The sequence below is a fragment of the Bos mutus genome, chromosome 5, assembly GCF_027580195.1.
Source record: "Bos mutus isolate GX-2022 chromosome 5, NWIPB_WYAK_1.1, whole genome shotgun sequence".
Taxonomy (NCBI): domain Eukaryota; kingdom Metazoa; phylum Chordata; class Mammalia; order Artiodactyla; family Bovidae; genus Bos; species Bos mutus.
In genome coordinates, this window is record NC_091621.1 from 107,755,892 (window position 1) to 107,783,009 (window position 27,118).

General features: G+C 58.5%; 1 protein-coding gene across 2 annotated transcripts; it reads left to right on the forward strand.

Annotated features, from left to right (window-relative positions):
- RANGAP1 (Ran GTPase activating protein 1) lies at positions 1-27,118 on the forward strand. 2 transcript variants are annotated; one of them, XM_070371510.1, is made up of 16 exons: positions 1-285; positions 2,652-2,801; positions 7,593-7,720; positions 10,462-10,521; positions 12,762-12,941; positions 14,967-15,101; positions 17,101-17,259; positions 18,255-18,368; positions 18,791-18,890; positions 18,971-19,055; positions 20,068-20,245; positions 21,267-21,386; positions 22,856-22,958; positions 23,914-24,002; positions 24,227-24,348; positions 26,143-27,118. In XM_070371510.1, exons 2-16 carry the CDS (start codon positions 2,690-2,692, stop codon positions 26,210-26,212), a joined length of 1,755 nt encoding a protein of 584 aa, XP_070227611.1. In that variant the 5' UTR covers positions 1-285; positions 2,652-2,689; the 3' UTR covers positions 26,213-27,118. The 2 variants fall into 2 exon arrangements, with proteins under 2 accessions (XP_070227611.1, XP_070227610.1); XM_070371509.1 differs by lacking the exon at positions 1-285 and adding an exon at positions 1,403-1,740.

The following is a 27,118-nucleotide window of genomic DNA, read 5'->3' on the forward strand; positions in this document are numbered from 1 at the left end:
CGACAAATCAAATCGAAGGAAAGAAACTGCCGGCTTTCAAAATCCACCTCCCTCCGCCATCATCCGCCGCCGTGCGGGGAGCAGGTGGTGTCGGAGTTGCGAGCGGCGAGAAGCGCTTGGGCAAAGCTGACGGACGTCTACCGGTGGAGCTGAGCATCGGGAGCCCCGGATCGGAGGCGGCGACCCCGACCTGACCTGACCTGACCCGGACCCTAAATCCGTCCGCGCCCGCCGGACGCACGCGCGCACTCCGATCGCCCCACGCGGCGGCGCAGCCTGTGTACGGTAGGGTCGGGGATCCCTTTCCTTTCCTTGTCACCTGCCTGGGGATACAGGCGGGGGTGGCGCGGCCCTGGAACCGGGCGAGGAAGGTGTGGCGCTTTCTGCATGCCCCCTCCGCTTTCATCCCCTGTGCCCTCGACCGCCGAGCGCCGAGCGGGTGGGAGTTTGGGAAGCCGGGAGGGGCGCTGTCCCTTTTCCCAAGCGGCGAGGCTGAGGCTTAAGAGAGGGCATCAGGCCCACCCGGCTCGCCCAGCCGGCAGCGGCGTCCCCTGTTCGCGTCGGTGTCAATCCGAGGGCGGTGAACGTCCGCCTGGGATCCCGGATGGGACTCCGGTGCGGCCCCGCCTGTCAATCGCGGCCCGAACTCGCACGTCGCTCTCCCGCCGCCGCCTCCCAAGAGGCCCACACCCGCCGAGGACCTGGGCTGGTGCAGCCTCATCCCCGGGGACCCTCGTGAGTCTCTGCCGACGTTGGGCAGGAGCGGTGGATGTGCACGGAGGCAAATGTGCCAGGCTCCTGCTCGGGAGATGTTTGTGTTTACTTCGCTGCTGGCCCTTTGTAGACCTTGGACCAGTCAGTTCATCTCTCTGTGGTCCAGTTGCCTAGACTTTACAGTGAACGGTGTGTGTGTTGCCTAGTCTTTATAGTGGATAGGATGGGGTGTGTGTGTGTGTGCGTACTGGACTTTTCCAGCTGAGAAGTCTGGACGCCTCACCACCGTTTTTCTAGCCTTAAATTGTCCCAAACTGGAATTACAAGGAGTGGGGTGGTGGCGGTGTCAGGCTGTTTTATGCTCAGTTTCATCCCCTCGTTCATTCTTGAAGCAGCTTTGAGATTCCCTGCCTCACGCAGCAGATAGAGTGATCCTGTCAGAATATAACGTCACATCACAGTTCCTCTTCTGCTAGAAACCCTCCAGTGGCTCCCTTTGTCATTCACAGTAAAAGCTTCGGTTCTTAAAATGGCCTTTGTGACTGGGGCCTCTTGTTAATTCTCTTTATCTCTTACCTCTTTTCTCCTTCTCTCTCTGTGTTCCAGCCCCACTGGCCTCCTTGCACTTCCTCTGACCGCCCCCCCCCCCCGCCCCCCACCGCCTTCCCCCACAAGAGCCTTTGCAAGAATGTTCTTCCCCCAGATATCTGCGTGGGTCAGTCCCCAGTATCCTTCAAGTCTTTGTTTCTTTCTGAATAATACCTTCTCTAAGACTCTTGCGAGTCCCCTTGTATTGGAAGGAGATCAAACCAGTCAATCCTAAAGGAAATCAGTCCTGAATATTCATTGGGAGGGCTGAAGCTGAAGCTCCAGTACTTTGGCCACCTAATGTGAAGAACTGACCCCTTGGAAAAGACCCCGATGCTGGGAAATATTGAAGGCAGGAGAAGGGGACGACAGAGGACAAGATGGTTGGATGGCATCACCAACTCAATGGACATGAGTTTGAGCAAGCTGCAGGAGATGGTAAAGAACAGGGAACCCTGGTGTGCTGCAGTCCATGGGGTTGCAAACAGTTGGACATGACTAAGCAACTGAACAACAACCACCACTCTATTTTAGATTAAATCCATTCCCCCCTCCCAAGAAAAAAGGAAAACAGCAAAGCTTCTTACCCCTTTTCCTGTTTGTTTTTTTTCTTATCACTGTCTGAGACACTAAATAACCTTGTTCTTCCTGATCACCCATTCCTCTTTGGGGAAATGTAGTGATCCTTTCTGCCAATCTGCTGAACTATAAGCTAGAAGCTCCTTTTTTTCAGCAACTCTGTCCTCAGTCTATTGTGATGGTGGCTGTTGTGATGTAGAGACCTCTGGTCGCCTAGGAACCCCTGAGGTCTGGCCGCCATGGGCTGCCCAGTCTCCTGGCCAAGGTTGAAACGAGCTGTGCAGTGGGCTGTGCCCTGTGCCCCACCCCCAGAGTCATGCCAACGAGGGCAGTGGGGCATTCTTTGGGATGGATAACCTGGATCCCATAGCCATCTGTGTCCTGTTTGAGGAATGGGACCCTCAAACAGAAAGCACCCAACATGATCAGGCAGGTGTGTGCTCTGGGGAGACTCTTCATAGCCGTCAGACTGGGACTCGACTGCCATTCCCTGGGGACCCAGTGGTCAACTTACATGGCTCTGCTTGGTACCCCGCCTGGGGCAGTTGGGCAGAGGAGGGCTTGTAGTTAGACGGTAACTCTACAGAGGTTGAAACCTTTGCCTTTTTAGAACTCTTCCTTGCTCAGTGTTTTTATTTCTCCCAGTGGTTTAGTGCTTGGGATTTCCTTATCCTGGGAGGTGGGCTCAGGCAGCTGAAATGGTCCTACCCGGCCCTCCTCAACCTGGAGATGCCCAGAGATCCTCTCTTAATGCACTTTGACCTCCTCAGTCTGCAGATTTCCAGAGGAGCCCACCAACACAGCCACCATGGCCTCTGAAGATATTGCCAAGCTAGCAGAGACGCTCGCCAAGACCCAGGTGGCCGGGGGACAGCTGAGTTTCAAGGGCAAGAGCCTCAAACTCAACACTGCGGACGATGGTGAGTACCCGTGTGGAATGGCCCTGGAGGGACAGGGAGCACTTGTCAGGCCCGGTTAGCTTCATGATCACACTTGTCCTAGCCCAGTGAGGCTTAAAGATGTTTTGTCCGTGAGCACATTGTGGGCATCCCTGCCGGTGGCTTCAGGCCGGCAGGTGGGAAACGCCTCTTTGGGGGAATGGTTGGCAGCGCAGGACCACAGTGAGCTGCAGTCCCAGGATCCGGCCCTGATTTCTTACTTCAGATCCACCCCCGAGTTCACCGCACAATCCAGAGTTGGTCTGGGGACAGTCGTTGCCCTTCCGAGAGCGGGAAGGTTCCGAGCACTGCACCCCTGAGAGCAGTAAGGCTGCATGAAAAGGACAGTCCAGGGGTTTCCCTGGCGGTCTAGTGGTTAAGACTCTGCACTTCTACTGCAGGGACCATAGGTTCAATCCCAGGTCAGGGAACTAAGATCCCACATGCTGTGCAGCGCAGGCCAAAAAAAAAAAAGAGATTTGGGGCCCTCTTGGGAGTCTAGTCCACATAGTGAACGCCCCTGGGGAGGGATGGATGTGCTTGTCTGTGAACAGGCATTAGGCCTGGACAGAACTAGAAGCAGAATACAGACCCTGTCTTTGCTTCTGTGGCCAGAGTATGGCTGGCACGCATCCACCCCGAATCCCAGGCATCTGGAAATGAAGGTGCCCGCATCGGGCCTCTTGAGGTTCCAGCCCAACCAGAGAAACTGGTCTGGACTTGCCCGGTTGTCCTAGTGTACAGGCAGACTGGCTCCCATCCTCCAGGCCAGAGACCGCTTGAGTCCTTGCACATTCCTAACGTCTCTGTAGGGCCTTAATCTTTAGAGTTCCTTCCTGTGCTTTGTCACTTTTGATCCTTGCATCATCCCTGGGAAAGGGAGGTAAACATGTTGCCATTTGATAAATAAGGAATAAAGGACTCGGGAGTCTTCAGTAACTTACTCAAGGTGGTGTAGCCCTGAATAGCAGAGCCAGGATTCCATCGGAGGTCCAGCTGAGTCCCTGGTCTGGTGCGTCTCAGTGTACATTCAGCCCAGCTCAGTAAACGTGAATTTGCTATTAAATGCTGGTTGTTAACACTGAGTCACGTAGTCTTCAGTGCTGTACAAAGAGTGTCTCCGTTTATCCCCCCCGAAAAGGTCTGGAGGTAGGTTTCACCCCATTTTGCAAATTGGGAAGTTGAGGCCTAGGGAGGTGATAGGACTTTCCTAAGGCCCAGCTCTAAGCAGTGGAGCTGGGAAGAAAATTCAGGTTTGTCAGCTCCTAAAATAGATGCACGTAACCACTTCATTGGCTCAGGCTGGACGTGCCACCTCCTGCTTTGGCGGTCACCAGGGATGGGCAGCTTAGAGCCCGGGCCTCTGAGGAGCTCCTGACCTGGAGTAGGAATGAGGTCCTCAGACAGCCAACAGGAGAGAGATGAAACACAGTCTCAGAGACATGGAAGAGCTCTGGGAAGTGAGGTTGGGGAAGGGATCAGATGTTTTCCACTTAGGGAGAGGCTGGGAGCCTGGTGGGCTGCAGTCCCTGGGGTCACAGAGAGTCGGATGTGGCTGGGCGACTTCACTTTCACTTTTCACTTTCATGCATTGGAGAAGGAAATGGCAACCCACTCCAGTGTTCTTGCCTGGAGAATCCCAGGGACAGCGGAGCCTGGTGGGCTGCCGTCTGTGGGGTCGCACAGAGTTGGACATGACTGAGGCGACTTAGGAGGAGGAGGAGGAGGAGGGCTCCAGAAGTTCCTGAGGATGAGCAGATATTTGAAGGAGAGTGGGCACCGCAGGCAGGAGAACCATGTGATTTGGCCCAGGAGCTGGGACACACAGGGTGGGCTTGAGAGAAAAGAAGTCAGAATCCCAGAAGGAGCCCTGGGCAGAGGCCCTTGAGTGCTGTATCAAGGGGCCTGGTGGCCTGATCGTGAGCCCAGAAAGGGCCTCTGTCTTGGCTGGGAGTGAGCAGGTGAGGTCCAAGGAAGGCCATGAGGCCATTGATTAGAACTAGGCCCCAAAAATTGGAAAACAAAACAAAGAACTAGGTCCTTTTCTCTGCTCACTGAGTCATGTAAGGACCAAAGTAAGGCCTTGCTACCTTAGGTAGCAGAGCCCCTGGGACTTGTTTCTTTGTGAGGCAGTCGAGGCTGAAAGGAGAACCCCCTTCCACACAGCCTGGTGACGGTTGGTGGTTAGTCAGGGCCAGCTGGGGCCCATCCCTGGCCTGTTTTTAAGTTCTGTGTAAAGTAACTCTGGATTGCCAGTCAAGCGAGAGGCGACCCGGCTGTGACCCCCACCCTCTCCCGTCCCTGCTCTTTCCATTTGGGTGCTCTTCCTTGCACGCTCACTCTGACTCCCTGGCTAAGCTCGTGGCAAGCACAGGACTTTCCGGTCTCTGTACCTGTGTCACATACACGGCTTCCCCTGGGGCCCTGGCATCTCGCCTCGCTTCTAAGGACGGTGTAAACATTCCCATGAGCAGCCATCTTCCCTCCTGGTGAGCCGGCCGTTCCCTGGATGTTAGGGGGACGCCCTGTTGGAGCAGGTCTTCCAAAGGCTGAGAGGCCACGCCAGCCCTGCCCCTAAGTGCCAGCTGCAGAAGCGACCTGGACACCTGGCGCTGTGGAGTTGCAGCTCCAAAGGGGGAGAGGGGTTTGGGGGTTTCTCTGCCAGGGCCCCCCTGTGTGAAGTCTGTGGTTGTGCACAGAAGCAAGACTTTGGGGAGCAGCACATACGTTCATTTTGGGAAAACCTGTCTGAAGCTCAGCGTTGCCATTTCCCCTGAACTTCTGGGCAGAGTGGCTTCATTCTCTGAAGCCTCAGCGTACCTTCCTAGGAAATGGGAGGCTCGTGCCTGTCTAGTCTTTCTTGTCATAAAATGCATGCTGGTCACTACTCTAGCTGTGTGACCTTCGCAGGCACTTCCTTACCTCAGGTCACTTAACAAGACCAGGCTTGTCAGTAACAACCTTAGGAAACGTGGTAGCAGTGAGCAGAGGCGAAGTGAGATGAGGAAAGGCCCTTTCTTCGCAAACGGATGACCCAGCGAGGAAGCCGGTATTAATGAAGTCTCTGTGTGATAATCAAGTAACCGTTCAGGGACCTCCCTGGCGGTCCAGTGGATAAGACTCCACACAGTCCATCCCAGCTAAGACCCAGCATACTGCACAACAGGGCCGAAAGAAAAATGGACCTGGTTGGAGGTAGCAAGGTTTCTGAGGAGGTGCTACTGTTGGCGGGGGTGGGGAAGAGGAGGGAGACCCCCAGCTCTCCTGCAGCTCTGACAGCTTCTCAGGGAGCCCCTTAGAGGCTGCAGGTCACGAGCTTTCTCTTTTAAAACTGTTTGCTTGGCTGCACCGGGTCTTCGTTGTAGCTGTAGCCTGTGGGATCTAGTTCCCCGACCAGGGATTGAACCCAGGCCCCCTGCATTGGGAGTTTCTTAACCACTGGACCACCAGGGAAGTCCTAGCATATCACAGACTTTCTGACGACCCTTCTGTGGTTGTCGTAGCCTAGAAGGTCATGTTCCGCTCTTCTCTCTCACGTTCCTCTCCATCTCTTCCCCACCATGTTACCCCGATCCATCCTGTGCCAGCCAGACTAGATTTGTCTTTCATGTAACCTGCATGGTTTTTTTCAGATTGTAAAATTAATACATGCTCATTGTAGCATACAGAAGCATTGAAAGAAGGGGGAAAAATTATCTTCATTATAACACAGCCCAGGGATGTAACTGCTGTTAATTTTGATGCTTTTTTTTTTCAAGTTTTGTGTTTTTTTCCCAAAACACATAGTTGAGTTCCTCTTTTTTTTTTTTTCTAAGTAATTGGGATCATAATTACAGATACTTAAAAAGCTGCTTTCTAACCAGACACATTGAGAGTATATTGAACAGATGCTGGGAAAACACAGATTGAGCCAGAATCCCACCACCTGGAGATAACCGCTTTAACGTCTGGTTTCTAAAACTTGGTGGGGGGGGGGGGGATGTGTGTGTGTAAGAATTCATACAATGTTTTCACTTATCACTGTAAGATGATTATTTTCCAAGTCAGGTAAACAGCTCTGTTGCCATTCGTAGTGACGTCAGTGTGACTGCTTATATCACGCGCCCCAGTGAGTTACCCTGCCCTCTGTTGATTGGCATTTAGAGTGTATGGGATTTTTCATCACAATAAAGCAGCACACTAATGCGCACGCCAGCCCGAGTCACCTCGCCCTGGATGCGTGTGTGCCTTCTCCCTACCCTGCCGGTGTTCGCCCCTTCTTGGCAGGTTCTACCCACACCACCCACAAGGTGCCCCGAGCACCTTCTTCACCCACACCAGCCGATTCCTCTTTTCCCTTGGTTCCCAAGCCTTGTTTTAACACTCATTACAGAGAAATTGTAACTCAGATGGTAAAGAATCTGCCTACAATGCAGGAGACCTGGGTTCGATCCCTGTGTCGGGAAGATCCTCTGGAGAAGGGAATGGCTACCCACTCCAGTATTCTTGCCTGGAGAATCCCACGGACAGAGGAGCCTGGCGGGCCACAGTCCATGGGGTCTCAAAGAGTCGGACACGACTGAGCGACTAACTACTAACGACTACAGAGGAATTGTCCGCATAGCCACGTCCCCTACTATACCGTGAGCCTGTCTGAGTCCCTTGGTGAGCCTGGGCCTGGCACCCAGGAGGTGCACTGTAGCCCTCGTGAGGGACGAGGTGGTTGCTGGGCCTCAGCTCCTGCATCTGTGGCCCATGAAGTCTAAGAATGTGATTTTTTTGGTCCCCGGGCAGCCAAAGATGTGATTAAGGAGATTGAAGACTTTGACGGCTTAGAGGCCCTGCGCCTGGAGGGCAACACGGTGGGCGTGGAGGCAGCCAGGGTCATCGCCAAGGCCTTGGAGAAGAAGCCGGAGCTGAAGGTGAGGTCGGGGGCGAGCAGGCCCAGCCTGGTTGGGGACAGGCCTCCGCTCACATACCACCCCCCCGGCAGGTGCCTGTGTCCAGTCCCTCCTGGGCCCTGGGGGTGGTCACCTCGGACAGCCCCCTTGCTCCAGGCTTCCTGGAGCACAGCGCCAGCTGGGGCCCCTCTGCCTGTGTGATGTGTCTGCTCGAGCCCGGCGGTCACAGACCCGGAGAAGGTGTCAGGAGGATAAGAGGTTTACCGGGTCACGTGAGAAAGGGAAAGAGGAAGGAGCAGAGCTGGAGAGAGCCTGCAGCTCATGTCACAGATCTGGGAGCCATTCTGACAGGTGCTCAGCCCAGCCTGGGCAAAGACTCCTGAGCAAAGGCTGCCCCTCGGAGGAGGCGCGTTTGGGGCAGAAATGGCCACACCTCAGCTCAGGTGCTGGTGGTTGGAAGGAAGGCTGCTCAGTGGGGGCCTTCTACCTGCCCTTCTCACAGCCTAATGGCTGGTCCTTTCTTGAAGGTTAGACGCAAACAGTGCCCTTCCTCAGCCAACCCAGAGATTCTTCCGTTTTGGTGTTTCTCAGAGCGAGTTCCTCTGAATGCTGGTCCTTCATGCTCTGTGAGAGACGTGCCGTCATAAAGCTGTGTCTCCATCTTGTGAGTCAAGGGAACTGAGGCCTCAGGGCGGCTGAGTCAGCCTCCTCAGATCCTGCTGCTGGTCAGAGCCTGAGCTGTGCTCACATTTCCAAGTCCAGCACGTGTTCGTGGCCCTCAGGGCTTTCTCAAAGGGAAGGCAGACGAGGCCAGGGCCGTGAGAGGAAGCGGAGGGCCCCGAGCTGGTCAATGGTGTGGCCTCTGATGTTTGTGTCCTCAAGAGGATCACGGTCAGGTTAACAGACAGCCAAGGCAGGGCTGCTTCTGCTCTCCTGCCCAGGGCCTGTCCTTTGCCTGCGCATGAACTGGAACATTTTTCTGTGAAGGAACTCTGCTCTCCCGGGTGATCCCTGAAGGACAGGAACAGAGGAGACGTGCCTGCAGCTGAGCGTAGGAATCCAAGGGCCTGGGTTGGAGCCCCAGTGCCGCCACCTCATTGGCTGCACTGCCTGGCCTTACATGGCGTCTGGGCTCCTTGATGGAGCCCTGGCAGAGGAGTTTTTCCTCCCTGGGTGGTTGCCATGGTGACCACAGGCAGGCTGGAGTGAGAGTGCTTGAGCTGTGGGAGTAGGGCCTGTTTCGCATCCCCCTGTGCAGGCCCAGGGCCTTGAGTCGCCTCACCGCAGAGTCTCAAGCTTGCCTCTCTGCAGGAAGGAGCTGGGGGTGTTGGAGCAGCAGCCGGGGCAGAGGTGCCTGTGACACCGGTGCCCTGGGCACAGCGCTGAGGCGAGATAAGATGGTAGTTCCACTCCTGTAGCACCTCACACGTTAGGTCTTGCCAGGTGAGCAAAGTGTGACCCAGGCTTGGAGCCCAGACAGCACCCCAGCCTCTCAACTGCTATACTACCCACATGGATATGAGCGAGGCCTAAAGCCTGTTTCAGAGATAAGATGCTGGGGGTCAGAGTCAGGGAGTGGCAGGCCTGGGTCAGCTGAGCCAGGAATAGAAGGCAGCCGCGTGCCCTGAAGCCCCACGCTGACCTCAGCCCATCAGAGCTAGGTTGGGGAAGCTTCTGGATGAGAACACTGTCCGTAGGGAGGCGCTTAGGCTGGAGCTGCCGGTTCTGACCCCACACACCTACATACAGGTGTATCTCCCCAAGCCAACTTGTGTAGGATGTCCGCAGGGGTGTTAGTGATTTGCTTTATTGGAGGATGTGAGAGTTTTGCCAACACCAGCTTCTCTAGTACTTAATGTTGGGTCTAGTTCATACGTGTTGAGGCCTGGGTTTCAGGGAAGAGTTGCTTCTCCTGTGTCCATTTTTCCGAGGGTTGGCCAGGAAAGGCCAGAGCTGTCAGAGGTGATATTTTAAGTGGACACAGACCTAGCGTTAGAGGTAGGGCTGTGTGCTGGGAGCCTCAACTCTGCTCCCCAGCATGGTATGTGACCCAGCTACGTGGCCACTGCTTTTGTGATATTTAACTGGCATGGCCTTTAAATCAGCTCACTTGGAAGTAATTTAAAAGCAAACGCGATCTCTTTTCTAGCTGGAAAAATCACATCCCTTACTATAAAGGAAATCAGAGTGTTATTAAATTCTAGTTCGAGGTCACTGTCATCTAAAGGGTCTGAACCTGAAGCCTTCTCTCCCTTTGTTAAAAAGGCAGATGAGCTGGAAGTGGGGGCGTGGGTGAGACTCACCAACCCCAAACCAAACCTGTCTTCTGGAGGTGGTAAGGAGGGTTGAAAAGAGAGTAACTTCTTCACTGCTGGGTTCTATGTTGTCTCGTTTCCTTTCCTCCACTCTCCAAGATCATGTCCCGTGTTGCTATGGCCCACACCATGGGGGAAAATTGGACTGGGAAGGAGCACTGGGCCAGGAGTCTGGTGTCCTGGTCCTGGTCCTTCCGCTGCCTTGCCGGGGGGCCTGGGGCCAGTCCCCTCCTTCCCTCTCAGCCTGATTATTTTTTTCTCTGAGAACCAGAGGGTTGGACAGATGGAGGGTTTTCCTGACACTGCTGCTGATACTCACGGTCCTTTCCTCTGGGGCCTCCAGGTCCTGTCAGCGTCCATCACAGCTGGTCCCAGGTCCATGGGGGTGAGGGGCTGTCTGAAGGCCATCTCGAAGGGTTTCGGCTAACTCTCTTCTTCCTTCCAAAGCGATGCCACTGGAGCGACATGTTCACGGGGAGGCTGCGGTCGGAGATCCCTCCCGCCCTGGTGAGTAAAGGCGACCTCTGCTTGCGCCCCGGGCCGCAGGGACCCCTTTAGCACCTCCCAGGACTTTCCCTCACAGCCTCCTCTTTGTGGAGGCTGAGAGTGCCCTGGGGGTGGCCGAGATTCTGCCATGGCAGCCAGGCAAGCGCGGTCGCTGTCTGTGTCCTGACAAGCAGGTGGCAGCACACGCGGTGATGGGGAGCCAGGAGTGAGGACTCAAGGTCCCTGGGAGACTGGGCGGCCCAGTGACAGGAAGCGCAGCAGAGACCTGAGCTCAGAGATTTCGCCCACAGGCAGCGTGGGTCTCCTCCCCAGATGATTATCCCCTCATCCCAGCCCCTCCTTCTGTGTCCTGAGGTCCCTCTCGACTTGACTCTGCACACAGGCTGCCCAGTCTTCCTCCGGCCCCTCCCTTTCTCCAATACCACTCTTTCTGCTTTGGTTCTCATCATGGGTGGCTTCTCTCTGCCTGTTTTCCCTTTCCCCATTCCTGGGCTCAGCTTGGCTTGGGTGGAGCTCCCAGCCTGTGTGCATGTGTGGGAGGCACGGAGGGTCACAGGACCCAGTGTGGCTTGCCTGGGGCTCAAGGGGAGGGGGCGGGGCTGGCAGCCTCCCAGCGAGGCCTCCCAGCGAGGCTGGGCAAGCTTCCGGTCAGTCTGGTCTGTGTTGTGCTGGTGCTATCTTCCCAGGCCTCCGATCAGCCAGCACCGGCCCTCCTGAGATGCCGGCACTAGCCTCATCTCTAAAGCACCTCTGTCCAATAGACAGTTAAGGGTCATCCAGGATGGGACAGCTGTCCCCATGGGGACACTGGAGAGCGGGCTCCCTGGGTGGAAGGTTGATGGAGCCCTGGCAGAGTTGCTCAAGCTGGATACAAGTCTCCAAGGGTGGACAGGAACCAGGGGCGGCTAGGATTCAGAGCACAGGTTAAGTGAATTGACGTGAGTGTATACAAAAGGCTTTTGAGTTAGAAAAGTTGAAGGAGACTGACTGACGAGATCCTGGCTGGGCGCCTCTGCGCTGTTGTCTTACCTACATTTTAGCCTCTAATCTTCTGCAGAAGTTCTGCAGAAGGCGTGATCTCCATACTAAACTTACGGTGAGAGCACGTCTCAGAAACAGGAATACAAATTTGGGGTCCAGGAATGGCGTGAAGTGCAGGGATGGTGGAGTGGTGTAGAGGGAGAGCTTGAGCCTCTGACCGCTTAAGGGCTGAGATTTGTTGCAGCCCTATCACTGGGGCTGGGCTTTCTTCAGCAGGCGGGGGAGCCAGAGAATGGCCCTTCGTTGTCGATCTGGGGTTGGAGGCCGTGGAAACTGCCTCAGCTGCCCTGTCCATCACCGGATCAAGGGCAGTGTCTTCCCTACGCCTCCCACCTTGAAACCCTGCCCCCTCCATGCCCAGCCCTGGCAGAGCCGCCTTGCCCCACCCACTTGTCCTGGGGAACTTCGGTATCCCAGCCTGGCAGGTTCCCGGGAGAGCTCAGCACCTTCTGGCCACATCTGGTCCTGGGCTGAGGTGGGAAATGGGGCACCCACATTGGGTGCTCAGTCACCGCTGGAAACCCTGGGGCATCGGTGGTCCTTCCTCCCCTCCCTGGCCAGTGAACCCATCTCTGCAGGTCCCCCCTCTCTCTGTGAGAACCCTGACGAGACTCAGTTTCCCCTCCACCACCTCTCATCACACTGGCCCCCGCAGCCTCTTCTGTTGCCTGGATCCCTGTCTCACACCTCCAGCCTCCCTCTGCCTGTCTGTCTGCCCTCCCCAAGTCTGGGGCTGTGTCTTCTGTACACCTCACGCGCCTCCAAGCCCACTGCGCTCAGGCCCAAGTTCACAGTTCTTGGCCTGGCGCCTGCCTGAGTTGACCCCCGCCTCTCCTGGAGGCTTGTCCCCAGACACACAGCTTGCCGCTTCGTGCTGTGTCCCTCTGCTAGTGGGTTTACTTCTGGCTGGAACCTCCTCGTATTCCATGATTGGCTGCTGCTCATCCAGACTGAGCTCAGATGTGGCCTCCTGCAGGATGCTTTCCCGGATGACCGTACTAAGCCCCAGGCTACAGCTGAATTAAGAGTCCTCTGCAGGGTTTTCAGTCCAATGTAACATGGTCAGCTCTGTACTGAGACAGTCTGTGTCTCTGCCGGGTCCCCACCTGCCAGATGCCCCCCGAGGGCAGGAAGGGCCTGGCACAGAAGTAGCACCTGGTCCCTGTCTGTGAAACTGACGCGAGCTCCTCTGTGCCCAGATCTCTCTCGGGGAGGGACTCATCACGGCCGGGGCCCAGCTGGTAGAGCTGGACCTGAGTGACAACGCCTTCGGGCCTGATGGCGTGCGAGGCTTCGAGGCCCTGCTCAAGAGCTCCGCCTGCTTCACACTGCACGAACTCAAGCTCAACAACTGTGGCATGGGCATCGGTGGTGGCAAGGTGGGTGTGGCCACTCCCTCCCCCACATCCCTGTGTCTTCCGCCTTCCTCCCTGCCCGGTCCCCTGGTACATCTGCATCCGCCTGGAGTATGTGCCCTTGGCCACCCACCGTCTGGGATGGTTCGCCTCTTGTTTTTCTCTTCAAAGGACAAAGGCCTCAAAGGCAGCAGCCTATGGCCAGTGGGGACAGGAGATGGATCTGGGAGGGTGGAGTTGCCAAGCAACCATCCTCAGTTCTGTGTTGCCTTAGCAACCCACAGGCAGTATTGCAGACGTGCTCCAACCTGCTGGCTCTGTAGAGCACAGGGTTTGGGCATCACCAGACCCGCTGTGCCCTCGGAACAGCTGCCAGAGCCATGTGAGGGCTGGCATGTGCAGTGGCGGAGGGAGCCCACAGCAAGGGGCCACTCGGGGAGGCCTGGGCGCAGCTCACCTTTGTCCCTGGTCAGACCCTTGCCCAGGGTGCCTCCTCTGTCCTGCCAGCAACCAGGCTGGTCAGGGCAGAAGGGCCAGGGAGGCCAGCCTTGATTATTCTCTTCTTGGCCCGTTCTGGCTGTTTCTGGCCTAGCTTCTAGAAAGGCCAAGCGCCAGTCTGCATTCCCATTCTCCTTCCCTCACCGTCTGACCAAAACGAGCAGGGGGCCCGGACATAGGAACTGACAGCAAACAGGGACGTCTTCTCTTTGAAGACGTGTCACCTTAATTCTCCCCCCTTACTGAGAGGTGGGTAACACTGTCCCTGCCTTTTCAGATAACGGCACTTGAGCTTAGAGCTCTTGGGTCGAGCGCCTCAGATGATGTAGCTAGCGTGGGCCGGATGTGGGATTTGAACCAGCATCCCCGTGGCCGCTCAGAGCAGCAGGAGGCACCTGTGTGTGCTCGAGGCGGCCTAGGCTGAGGAGCCACAGTGGCCTGCCCTGCACATGGCCTGTCACCTCCTGCCCCGTGGGAGGGCGGGCAGCTCACGCTGGGCCGTCTCAGCCTGCAGGCCTCCGGTCTAGGGGCAGTAAGCTGTGTGTTAAGACAACAGTGTTTGCCTCAGCGCAGGACACCAGTCCAGCCCCACCCGAGTAGAGCTGCCTCTGCAGATCCCTCAGGCTGGCCTGCAGCAGAAGTCGGTGGGCTCTGCCCTGAACACACGCCCGACCCCCGCTGGCGGTGTCCCGGGTCCTGTATGTGCCCCGGAGTAGAGCTGTGTGCAGCCACACTGAGCCGGCTCCCTCGTTGCAGAGCAAGGCTAATGCCTTCTGTCTCCCGGGCTGGTTTTGAGGTTGAATGAGGTGTGAAAGCACCTTGGCTGGGAGCGCTCAAGGCCTGGCAGGTGTGTGTAAGTGTCTGCTGCCGCACTGCCCAGGACCCGTTTACATCCTCTATACTGCCGTCTCTCCACTTCAACCCACCAGCCGACTAGTGTTTGTGACCTCTTGCTCTGTTGGTGTCACTAGATAGAGGCCACCTCCTGGCACCACCCCAGGGTCAGGGCAAACCACGTTTTAGGTTTTTACCCCCAGCAGGTGAGCCCCCGCTGTATGGCTGGTCAGAGCCTGGGCGGGTGTCAGATGGGTCATGGTGGGGGGAGCCCTGCCCTCCTTGGCCAGCTCCCCTGAGGCCTTGCGGAGCGTGGAGGAGATGCCAGAAGGTTCAGGTTCTGTTCAGGGTGTGCCGCTTGCATGGTGTCTGCAGGAAAGTTTCTGTCGCTTTCTGAGCCCAAGTTTCTTCAGCCAGAGTGTGGGAGTCGCGATGGTGCCCACCTGACAGAGGGTCCTGACGCTAAAGTGGGCTGACCATGAAGCCCCTTGCCCACGTCACTCGGTGTTGTTATCTCCCTCTCCCCGTCCCTACCATGAGGCTAAGCCCCACAGGCTGACGGGATAGGTGGACACAGAGGTGGATGTCACAGCCCATGTTCCTGCAAAGTGCTGGGCCCAGCTGAGGTGCTTGCTGCTGAGCAGTTCCTCGTCCCGTATCCACCCGGGCCGTGGCTGGTACAGCACTTTGAAGACCAGGGCCTCCTGCCTCCCCCAGATCCTGGCAGCAGCTCTGACCGAGTGTCATCGGAAGTCCAGTGCCCAAGGCAAGCCACTGGCACTGAAGGTCTTCGTGGCGGGCAGAAACCGTCTGGAGAATGACGGAGCCACCGCCTTGGCAGAAGCTTTCGGGGTGAGTGGTTTCTGCCCTCCCTGCCCTGGGGCAGGCTGAACATGGCCGGCAGACGCAAGAACTTGGCGAAGAGACCTCGGGTGGCTCGCCTCCCCCTCCGAGGCTGCTAGCTCATCTTCTCGGGACAGGATCCCCATCACTCGAGTCGGAAAGGTGGCGTGATCCGCCTTCTGGGGTGAATCGTCAGTGCTATTTGTGACCTGCCAGGCTGGGAAACGAGCGGCAGTGCCAGAGCAGCGTGAGTGCTGACCCCGGCCTGTGGGGTCACAGTCCCTGGCTCCAGTGAGAAGGGCGCTGGGATGGAGCCCATGAAACTTGCCCATGAGCCAGGGAGGAGGGTGGGAGCAGCAGCTGGAGGGGGTGCTCTCAGGTGTCCTTCAGGGCAGGGCGTCTAAGTCAGGTCCGTGGACTTCCCAGGTGGCTCAGTGGTAAAGAGTCTGCCTACTAATGCAGGAGACACAGGAGACTGGGTTCGATCCCTGAGTCAGGAAGATCCCCTCGAGTAGGAAATGGCAACCCGCGCCAATATTCTTGCCTGGAAAATCCCACGGACGGAGGAGCTTGGTGGGCTACGATCCATGGCTTTGCATAGAGTTGGACATGACTGAGCATGCACGCTGTGGGATCCCACTGGTCTGTGAATAGAGTTCAGGAAGGCTTTGAATGTGGTCAGGGGGATAGTGCATGATTGTTTCACTACCAGAGCTAATAAAATGCAGCATTTACCTTCCATGGTGAATGTGGACAGTAAACTTCAGCTTTAGAAATTCTTGTGGCATTGTTACCAGGAGAAATCACAGGTATTTTCATGTCAAATGATAGCCATTGTGGATAGACAGAAGTATTTGTTTCTCATACATTAAAGTTAATGGTTCTCCAAGGTCTTATTATCCGTTGGCTTAAGAGGTATATGTATGAGTACAGCAAACATTTAGGCAGTTTTCTAAACATTTTGATACTTGTCTTCCAGTTGAATTGATTTGTTATTCTGTATAATTTAGCTTAAAATTTAAAAACATCCAGAGGGGGAGCCCTAGGGCTTTACCAGGTTGCCTGATGGCACAGAAAATATTAAGAGCCCTGACTTGGAATGTGCCTCAGTTGGGCTGCCTGTGTTCATTTGTGAATCCCCATGCTGTGCTGGGCGCCCAGAGATGACAAGGTGCCTGGGTACAGAATTAGGCCAGGCCTGTCCTCAGTCCCTCCAGGGTGGTGATGGAGACTGGGACGTGGGCCTCTCCTTGAGATCTTGGGGGCTGTTAGGATGCAGACAGGAAGGTGGCTTTGACACTTTAGAAGGATGAACACCATGAGAGGGGAAGGATGAGGCGCCCTGGGGGCAGAGAGGAAGAGTGTTGGGTTGTGCTGGGGGGGTTGGGGTAGGGCAATCCAGGAAGTCTTCCTGTGGGAGGAGGCATCCAAAATGAGAGCTATTAAACACATTAGGAGTCAGCCTGTCAAGAAAATGCCAGAAAAAGGAGGAGACAGAGTGTTCCAGGCAGAGAAAAGGAGGTGAGGGAAGGCTGGAGTGAGGGGGTTCGCTAGGTTCAGGAAGCCTTCTCACCCCAAGAAAAGGATGCAGAAGATGGGCTGCCACTCATACTGTGTAAATAAGGCAGCAGCACCCTCATAAAGAAAGGCCACGCGGTGCTGCATTATACAGAGCAGGGCCTGGGCTGACTGCAGGCCAAAGCCCAGGGTCCCTGCAGTGCAGAGGTGCCAGACAGAGACACCAGTGCTCAGAGCTGTGTGGCCCTGGGCAAGTTACTTAGCCCCTCTGATCTCAGTCATCTGTCTGGTGATGGTCCTGATCCCAGGTAGGTCTCCCTCGTGAGACGAGAGGATCAGGTGTGGTTGTGCCCTGAAGCATGCTTTGCCCTCTGTTCATGGACAAGCCCCTCCCACACCTGGTTGGTGGTACTGCCCTCCTGCCCGCAGGGTGTCCCCTGGCCCCGCCCCCGACCTCGGGGCCCACTGCTCTCACTCCTGCCCCCCACAGATCATCGGGACTCTGGAGGAGGTCCACATGCCCCAGAATGGGATCAACCACCCCGGCGTCACTGCCCTGGCCCAAGCCTTCGCCATCAACCCCCTGCTGCGGGTCATCAACCTGAACGACAACACGTTCACCGAGAAGGGCGCCGTGGCCATGGCCAAGGTGAGAGGGGCACAGCAGGGCCCGAGTGGGCCACGGAAACCAGGACTGGTGGTTGTCTTTGCTGTGGACCCGTCGGCAGGTGGCTGCTCTCCCCCCGGCCCACCCACCTGGTGTGTATCCCGTGGCTTCAGCCACGTGCACGTGTCCCGAACGGGCATCTGTCACCAGGGGGCCTGGGCCCTGGGGGCAGCTCTGCGTGTCCGCGCTGCCCCATCCTGAGCGACCTCCATGCAGCCGCAGCTGTCGGTGCTGGTTTTGTTCTCAGAGGCCACGTAGAGGCTGCTCCAGCCTGTTGGCCTCATCGATTCTTTCCTCAGCTGTTTATTGAGCCCCCGTCTAGTGCCCAGCGCTGTACCGAGTGCAGGCCACACAGAGCTGAGTCTGGGACTCTGCCTTCAAGGAGCCCCGAGGGCGAGGAGGGGAGGAAGGAGCCAGTCCACTGCGAGCACAGTGGCTGCTGGGCGTCGGGGCTGCTGGGTGGGAGACGCTGCTGCTCCCATCAACCTCAGAGGCCTGCACGACCCCACAGGAGTCTGGCAGGCCTGCTGTGGGGTCTTAGAGACTTGAGCAAGCGTTGGGGAGCACACAGGGAGTTCCAGCCAGACGCAGGGCAGGCTTCCTGAAAGAGGCCACCTTGTGGCCAAGTTCTCCAGGACAAGTGAACTTTGTGTGGACAGGGAGGGCAGGAGGGGTGTTCGGGAAAAGGGGTCAGCAGCCCGTGGGCAGGCCAGAGACGGGAGTGACCCTTACTCCATTGGTCCTGGTGTGACCAGGCCGGGGGTCAAGGTGTGTCTGAGGGCTGGGGGATGGAGGGGGCCTTGCTGACTCCTTGAGACCTCCCATGAGTAATAGGGAGCCCTGGAAGGGGCTTAGCCAGAGGCTGGGAGGCCTTCCGGGGGCAACAGGAAGAGCTGATGAGGCAACTGGACCGGGCACAGGGCGGTGTGACGCTGGCTCAAGGAGGGCCTCATCCTGTCCCCCACCTCCTCCTGCAGACGCTGAAGACCTTACGGCAGGTGGAGGTGATCAACTTCGGGGACTGCCTGGTGCGCTCCAAGGGCGCCATCGCCATCGCAGACGCCATCCACGGGGGCCTGCCGAAGCTGAAGGTGCTGGCCGACCCCCTACCTCCTCCCTCCGGGGTCCAGGCTCCCCCGCTCTCAGGGTGACAGCGTGCGGGGAGCAGGGTTCAGGCCTGTCAAGGCAGGTGGGCCTGGGTTCACAGCCCGGCCTTTCCACCTCCTTCTCCCCGAGTGACTCTGCAAGTCTCTTCACCCCTCCGAGCTAGGGTTTCTGACTTTTCAAAGAGAAGAGTGACTCGGGTCGTTGCAGTTTAGTGGGAGTTGTTGGGTGAATAGTATTCCTTTTGTCGTGGCGGTGTGTCTACGCCGGACAGAGTCTGCCTCAAACCCTCACCTGGGGAAGCGGAGGCTCCTGACCCCTTTGTCTCCTGGTCACCCCGTGTCTCCTGGTCCCCCTGTCTTCTGGCTCCTGTGTCTGCCTGCCTCCACCCCTTCCCGTTATCTTTTAGGAGCTGAATTTGTCATTTGGTGAGATCAAGAGAGAGGCTGCTCTGTCCGTCGCTGAGGCCGTGGCAGACAAGACGGAACTGGAGAAACTGGACCTCAATGGTAGGAGGCGGGTGGCCTCGGCCCCGGCCTGCCCAGTGGGCCCCACCCTGTGCTGACCTCCGGCCCCTCCCCGCGAGCAGGCAACATGCTGGGAGAAGAAGGCTGTGAGCAGCTGCAGGAAGTGCTGGAAGGCTTCAACATGGCCGCGGTGCTGGCGTCCCTCAGGTGGGGGGTCTGGGGCCCCGGATTCTTCGTTCCTCCCTTTATTCATTCAGAAAACATGGGTGGAGTCCCTGTGGTGTGCCGGGCACCGTGCTGGGCATTAGGGGATTGACAGCGAGACAGTCAAGGTTTCTGACTCCTGAGACCTTGTTGCCGTGGGCGAGGGATCAAGGAATAAGACAATGATAATCAAGTGATGGCGTGTAAATATCACAGGGACATAGAGGGGGCTGAGAGCAGTCACCCTATAGAGCAGGAGGGTCGGGGAAGCCTCCCAAGGGACGCGCTTCGATCTGAGGTGACGCTATGCGGGGCAGCAGTGATGTGGGGTGCAGTGGCCATGGGATGGGCCCGGGCTGTTCCTGAGACCAGTCTTGGAGGTCGACTGGAAAAGGCAGAAGTTGATGCAGGAGCGAGGGTCTTCCGGGTTTGAGGGGCAGGGGGCTGCCTCCTCCGTCTGGATGGGAGCTGGCTCATCCATCAGCACCCGTCTCTGCCTGCCTCTCTGACCTCTAGATGGGTGTCATTTCTGTGTCAGGCCCTCCATCGTGTCCCATCAGGGCCAGGCCCCGTGCTGCTGCAGGACCTAGGCCAGGAAGGGCTCGAGGGGCCCCCCAGTCCGGGGGAAGTGGAACAGGCTTCATCAGAGGCAGGGCGGCCCCCTCACTCCCCCTTGACCGTAGTTTCCCGTGGTCAGCAAGACGTGGGTGGCACCGTCCTGGGCGTCTCAGCCTGGGCAGTGTTCCCGCCCAGCCCTGGGCCCCAGCTATGACAGAATTCTTCCTTTCCTCCTTCTCCCCCGTGGGACTGCGGGTTCTTTGGGACAGGGACAAGATGCAGTGCAGGCGTCCCTGTGGGACGGGCCTCCAGGCGACTCCCAGGTCCCCAGTCCGGGACAGCTGCTCCTCGGCCCTCCCTGCCCGGCTCCTGCCTGGCTGGGGGTCTGTGGGTTCTCGAGGCCAATGTGGGCCACCGGACAGGGAGGGGTCTGCTTCAGCCAGACCTTCCTCCGCAGTGATGACGAGGGTGAGGATGACGAGGATGAGGACGAGGAGGAGGAGGAGGAGGAGGAGGAAGGAGAAGAGGAGGAGGAGGAGGATGAAGAGGAGGAGGAGGAAGAGGAGCCACAGCAGGAAGAGCAGGGCGAGGAGTCGAGCACACCTTCAAGGAAGGGCCAGGGCCCGAACAGTGGGGTGAGTCCTGCAGGTCAGAGCCCCGCCCCGGGTCCTGGGGTCCTGAGACCGCTCCCCCGGGAGGGGGGGGTGGGGGTGTCTTGGTCCCAGGACTGCAGACTCGTTCTGCCTGCGCGCTTCCACATGGAAAAGAGGAAATCACCCCAGTGCGGCTGCATTTGTCTTACTTAACCCCAGGACAGATGTGTCTGCTCATTTATAAGTTATCCACACGCACAGTGCTGCTGCGCCACGTGCAGTAGACTGCTGAACAGCACGGGTGTGCCCTGCACGAGCCCACTTCTGTGTGGGTGTCTGCAGTGACTGAACTGCAGCGCGGCTCCGTGATCTGTGGTTGGTTGAATCTGTGGGTGTAGAACCTCAGACACAGAGGGCAACTGTAAAGTCATACCTGGGTTTTCAGTTGTGCGGGAGGCATATAAGTGTTTCTAAAAGAGTAGGGTAAAAAACAGGCAAAAATGGAAATTCACTTTCCTCCCCATCTTGGTGACCCCTAGGGATGGTCCCCATTCTGGAGACAGTGGCCGGGTCGTGACCCAGCTTGGATACTTGGTGTTCCTTTCCCGGCCGGGAGGCATGTCTGTTCCCTCAGGTTCCCAAGTAAAGCTTCTGGGGGACTTCGGGTTGGGCACAGAGGGCCAGGCTGTGTTGAATGTGGCTAATGGTCCAGTGTGATGGCCGGGCGCCTCTGGTGCCCACCGGCAGTGGTCATCCCAGCTAAGACACCGGCTCCTGGTGGGGCCCCTTGAGCCTTGGAGTCATTTCTGCAGTATCCCATGTCATCCCGAGGATCCCCTTGGCCGCACCAGGCTCTTGGAGTCTGAAGGAAGTGATTGCCCACACCCTAGAGGCTCCTACGCGAAGAGCTGACCAGAGGCAGCCTCTGCAGGCCCCTCACCCTTGGGGAATTTGGGGAAATTCTGGACTCTGAGCCTTGAGTGGCCTGAGTGAGGGGCGTCCTTCTGGGCAAGGAGTCTGGACATGGACCTCTCCAGAGCCACCTGTGCCGCCTGTCCCCCAGGAACCAGCTCCTGTCCTGTCCTCCCCGCCTCCCGCAGACGTCTCCACCTTCCTGGCCTTCCCCTCCCCGGAGAAGCTGCTGCGCCTCGGGCCCAAGAGTTCCATGCTGATAGCCCAGCAGGTAACAGTACCACTGACGCCAGCCCCACTCGGGCCTCGGCTGCTGGAGCTGCCGGAGCAGAGGTTCCGGCACAGCTTGGGGTTGGGCGGGGGCGGGGCTGCCAAGCGTCATAGCTAATGCACACTCGTGTAATGAGTGTGACAAGTGCTGGCACAGGTCTGCGCACACTGTGGACACAACTTGGGCTGCGAGGAAGGGTAGGCCTGGGGCGTCTCAGTGATAACTGGGGTTGGGAATTTTCACAGGATTGTCACGGGAGCACACGGTTATTAGGCTTCCCTCTGCACGTCCTGCAGGACCGGCTTCTAGACGGCTCTCCTGCCCCTGTGAAGGTCCCAGGCCCCCAAGCAGGCCCCAGGCTGCTCACTTGTGACTCGTTCTTGCCGAGGTGATTACCGAGCACCCTGAGCTCAACAGCGCCCAGTGCCTGTCTGCCCCCACTGCTCTGAGCACTTGGACGTGATTTTACTCAACCTTCTTGGCACCTCGGAACGTAGGCCCTTCTACTGTCATTTGGCAGATAAGAAAGCTGAGGCTGCGCGTTTGTTTTTACACGAACGGAAGGTGTGAGGCAGCCATGGCGAGCGAGTCTCTTGATGCCGTGGTTGCGCCGTGTTTGCTCGCTCGGTGTCTCTGTCACATTTTGGTATTTCTCACAGTGCTTCACACCGTCCACTGACAAAAGATCACGACTTTCTGAAGGCTCAGATAACAGCATGTTCTAGTAAGAACGTGTTTTTGAGTTAATATACGTGTTTTTTTGGACATGATGCTACTGCACACTTCATAGACGCACACACAGGGTGACCCAAAGTTCACGTGGTTGGCTTCACTGTGGCATCTGCCTTATTGCTGTGGTCTGGAGCCAAGCCCACAGTGTCTGCGAGGTGCGTCTAGAAGAAATAAAAGGGGCCACTCGCAGAGTTGGCTTGGTATTTTGGCTTTTTATTTCCCTCTTATGTTGTTCTGTGATCTCTTTTTTTTTTCTTGTTATCTGATTTCCCCCATGGTAAATGAGATTATATGATGCAGACCTTCGTGTGGCCACCCTTTCACTGAACACCATTCATTGTTTTCTGTGTCAGTACAGCTCTCATCACGCCCTTTATGTCAGTGAGCAGAGGTAGCACTTAAACCATCCACACTTTCCGTGGATTCCCAACATTTCGCTTTTCCTCTGTTGTCGGTTAAGCTGAGGCAGGTTTCCTCCATGTGAACGTCATTTGCGTGCTGGATTATTTCATCGGGTTAGGCTGCAAGAGGGGGTCCCTGGAGACAGTGGTTTTTAGTGTGTACACTCTCCGTGGGTGCTGCACACCTGTGGCGGCCGGGCCCCTGCCGGCTCTGGGGGGACAGCGTGTCCCTGCCCAGCAAAGGCCCATGTCCTGCCAAGGCCTCCTCTAGCCACAGGCAGGGGCCCACGTCTGCCAAGGCCCCTGGTGACCAGCCGTCGTCTCCTGTGTCCTCAGACTGACACGTCTGACCCGGAGAAGGTGGTCTCCGCCTTCCTGAAGGTGTCCTCCGTGTTCAAGGATGAAGCCTCGGTGCGGACGGCTGTGCAGGACGCTGTAGGTGCGTGCGGGGGGTGGCCCAGACAGCTCCGGCCTCTTCGCTGCCCTGGGCTCGGCTCAGAGCGCTGCCCTCCCATCTGTTCTTCGTCGGGTGCTCGCCTCTCTGTTTTTTGCAGATGGGGAGCCTGAGGCCCTTCCCAAAGCCATACAGTTCTATACGGTGAGAACTCGGGCCAGGTGGTGCCCTCTGCAGGAAGGTCAGACCTCTCTGAGGAGGGGTGATGAGAGTTGAACCCTGTCCCCGCCTCCAAGCCGCTGCACACACTGTCCCCTCCACCCGCAGGTCCCCAGGCCTTCCCCAGGCTTCCGAGGGTCTCTGGTCCTGTTGGGACCCTCTCTCGCCACCCCATCCTCTCAGTTCCTCTCCTCACAGCACTTCTCACCTTCCACCTTGCCAGTGTTTGGGCCAGGCAGGGAGGGGAGGACAGGCTGGAAGCGATTGGAGAAGTGGGTGACGCTTGGTGGGCTGGTGGAGGGGAGGCTGGGAGGGGCGGGAAGGGCCAGGCGGGGTCTCTGTGTCTGTTCCCTGAGGGCCCAGCCCCGCCCCTCCTGGGGCATTTGTGGGGACAGGTTGCCTGAATTCTGTTTACCAGAATAGCCTCACACAGGAGCAGGAGCTCGTGGGGTCCCTGCATGGCTTTGGCCACACCTCCTCCCGTTCCCCCATCCATTCCCCAACCCCCCACCTCCAGAGACCAGCTGAAACCGCCCCAGGGTGACCTGCCTCACCTCACGTCTGCCCACGCCCGTTCCACCTGAGGCCAGGCCAGGCCCAGGCGTCCCTGTAGGGGCGGGAGGGGGGTTGAGCCCTTCCCCTGGTGCTGGCTGGCCCCGCCGTCTGGCTGCCGTGGCCACATCCACCCCACGTCCACCTCCTGACGAGACAGGAGACAGGGCCAGCCTGTGTGCCCAGGGGCCACATGACCTGAGTCCTCTCGACTGCTTCTGCCTTGTAGATGCTTTGATGAAGAAGGCCTTCAGCTCGTCCGCCTTCAACTCCAACGCCTTCCTCACCCGGCTGCTCATCCACATGGGGCTGCTCAAGGTGCGCCAAAAGGAGCGTGGCCCAGGTGGGGGGGTACACCCCAACATCCGGCACCTCGAGTCCTGCTGGGGCCGCTCGCCCACCGTCCCCAGGCCTGGGTCTGCTTAAGCAGGCTTTGCCTTTGTGATGGGATGTGGGATTCAGCTTGACCTCGGCCGTGGGGTGCTCTCAGCAGGGGCTGCGTCGGTGCTCACCCAGCCTTCTGCTGTGTGTCTGTCTCGCAGAGTGAAGACAAGATCAAGGCCGTTGCCAACCTGTACGGCCCCCTGATGGCGCTGACCCACGTGGTGCAGCAGGACTACTTCCCCAAGGCCCTTGCCCCCCTGCTGCTAGCGTTCATGACCAAGTGAGTGTCCGCCCGCCGGCCACGCGGCCAGTGTCCATGTCCCCAGCCTGGCCACGCAGGCTTCCCCAGCTCTCGGCATCTGTGTTTGAGTCTCACCAGGCCTGGACAGCTGAGGACACGGCTCGGGCACAGTATCTTCCCTGAGAGTGGGGACACGGTAGTGGCCCTGTCTTGCAGACAAGGCAGTGAACACCGGGTCAGAGGGGGTCTGCCCACGTCTTGCTGCCGACCGGGGCTCCATGCCTGGCAGCATCCCAGGAGCAGTTTGTGTCTGTTCCCTCAGCAGCCTAGGCCAAGGGGGCCTTGTCCTGGAGGGTCCTGGGCCTGGTAGGGTGCTGGCCACAGTCAAGGAACAAGGAGCCTCCTAACCTCAAGGCCCAGCTGGGGTGGGGTGGGGTAGGGTGGGGTGGGAGGCCCGTCCCTGCCCTCACTGAGGCCCCGTGTGGCCCCCAGCCGAGCCCCTGCCTTCCCCAGGCCTCAGTCTCCCCTTCTGCCAAACTGAGGGGTGGGTGAGGCTGTCTCCGAGGCTCTGACCACCATACTTCTGGTGAAGCCAGGACCATGGGGGAACATGGGAGGGTCCAAGGAGAAAGAAGGGGCCCCCACCTTGGGGGACACGTGACATCGCTGGGCCCCCGGGCATCAGTCAGGGCGCTTAGAGCTTGTGAGGGAGTATGTGGGGGTGGCCTGCATAGAGGAGGGTGAGGACCACCCACTGGCCGCGAGGACCCAGCTGGCCTCTGCCACTTGGCATCTCAGGTGCCTCCTTGGTCTGGCCTGACTCCCTCGCTGTGTCTGCCTGCCCCTGCCACCACACACCACCCCTCCACCCCCTGCCCCAGCCCAGGCATCCCCTTGTGCTGCAGCTGCTCCTCTGCCAAAGCCCAGGGCAAGTCCAAGCCCTGGGCATGGTCTCATGAGGACTGCAGCCCGGCCTCCCCCGCCAGCCGAGGTGCGCGCTTCCCTGCACCTGTTCCCGCTGCAGGAGCCATTGCCACAGGCTGTCCAGAGTGTCCCCAGCTGCCATCCCCGGCTGCCCGTGTCCTTCCAGCCCTTGGTTGGGACTGTCGCCTCTGTTCTCCTGTCGTCCCTGTCTGGCCCTTGGGCTGGGCATGGACCCCCAAACCCCTAGAAGACACCCTCGCCTGCTGGTCAGTGACAGACTGCCTCCTCCCGGCTTGTTGCCGGCCCTCCAGTGCAGGCCTCAACGTATCCACATCAGAGGAGGGGGGCTTGGGCCTGATAGGCGACCGTGAGGGTCACGTGTGCTCCCTTCCCTCAGCTCCAGCCCAGGGCTCTAGGGTCCAGGCCCAGCCTGCACCAGGCAAGGCGTCCGTGGCTTTCGGTCCTGGCTGCTCGCCAGGTTCCCTGTCCCCCTGAGCACCTCGCCAGTTTCTTTCTCGGCAGTGGAACTAACCATCTAACGATCTGGTTACCTGTGGCTCTCAGGGGCCCAGCTGGGACTCCCACGGTCCAGTCGCTCACAGGGACCAGTGGCTCAGGAAGGCTCCCTGGCCCTGTGCCCGCTGGAGAAGCCTGGGAGAGCCTGTCTGGCGGAGCGGAGGCCAGGTTCCCAGCCCGGTGCCAGCTCGGGGCCATGTGGCCTCAGGTGCCTCCCCAACCCCAACCTGCAAAGGCAGGAGCTGACGTCCCCCTTGCAGAGTCGTCGTGAAAATTAGAAAACCCGAGTGTGGTGTGTATTCTGGGTAGCATCACAGCTGGGAAGCTGGCACCGCACAGCCAGAGCTTCCTGGGTCCAGCGGGGCCCGCCCACTGACCCTTCTCTCCCCACAGGCCCAACGGCGCCCTGGAATCCTGCTCCTTTGCCCGCCACAATCTACTGCAGACGCTGTACAAGGTCTAGATGCCAAGCTGGCCTCTGCCCATCCCTCGCCTGGACCATGACTTGGGAAGGGACTCAGCTGAAGGACTCTGGCCGGCGGCAGGGACGGGCTTTGTCTCGCGTGTCGTCTCCCGAGTGTGTGTGTTGGTGTGGCGTACGTGCAGGCGTGTGCTTCTGGTCGGGGTTTGAGTTTTTCATGTCTCCTTGCCGGACTTGCCCTGGTCCCGCTGGAGCGGAGCTGATGGCCCCCAGGCGCCAGGGCTGCAGGCTGCTGTGCCATTAAAGCTGCCGCTGTCTGAGGACGCTCTGCTCTCTGCGCAGGCGCCAGGCCCCGGCGGCCATCCCCCTGCCTGCCTTCCTTGCCCCCGCTGCGGGCGGCACCAGGCCTGGGGCACTGCTGGCCGGATGTGTCCTGTCCTGCCTGGGGCTGCTTGCTCAGGGCTGCTCTGCTTCTTGTCGCCAGGGCTGGCTCCTCCGGCCACCCCTGCCCCTACCATCCACCCCGCTCTGTGCGGCCGCTCAGCCTGAGGGGCCAGGACCACTCTGGTTGGGGCCATGGGGTGGGGGTGGCAGAGGGCAAGACTGGGTGTGGGTGTCCGCCCACACCGCGTGGGCAGGAAGGGAAGCGGGGGGCAGACGCAAGGGTCTGGGAGCTGCATTTGCCTGGACAGCTCTGGCTCCGCACCCCGTGTGGGCCGCTAAGGTGTCTGGGTGTGGCCTGGGAGCCCTGGCAGAGAGGTGGAGGGTCTGGGCAGGCCCACAGCTGTTCTCCAGCGGTGTGGGCAGGGACAGGGCCTGCTGGGGCCGGGGCAAGGTGGGGGCTGGGCTGGGCTGGAGGAGCCCTGCGACACTCCGTGCTTTCCCCATGTGCTCTGTGTGTGTCTGGGCTGTGCCCGGGGCTTCACAAATAAAGTGTGGCAGCAGTGA

Coding starts and splice junctions, on each gene's coding strand:
- RANGAP1 (XM_070371509.1), top strand. CDS start 1,683: ATGGTTGGATGGCATCACCAACTCAATGGACATGAGTTTGAGCAAGCT. Junction 1,741..2,651: donor TGAGCAAGCTGCAGGAGATG/GTAAAGAACAGG, acceptor TGACCTCCTCAG/TCTGCAGATTTCCAGAGGAG. Junction 21,387..22,855: donor CCATGCTGATAGCCCAGCAG/GTAACAGTACCA, acceptor CTGTGTCCTCAG/ACTGACACGTCTGACCCGGA.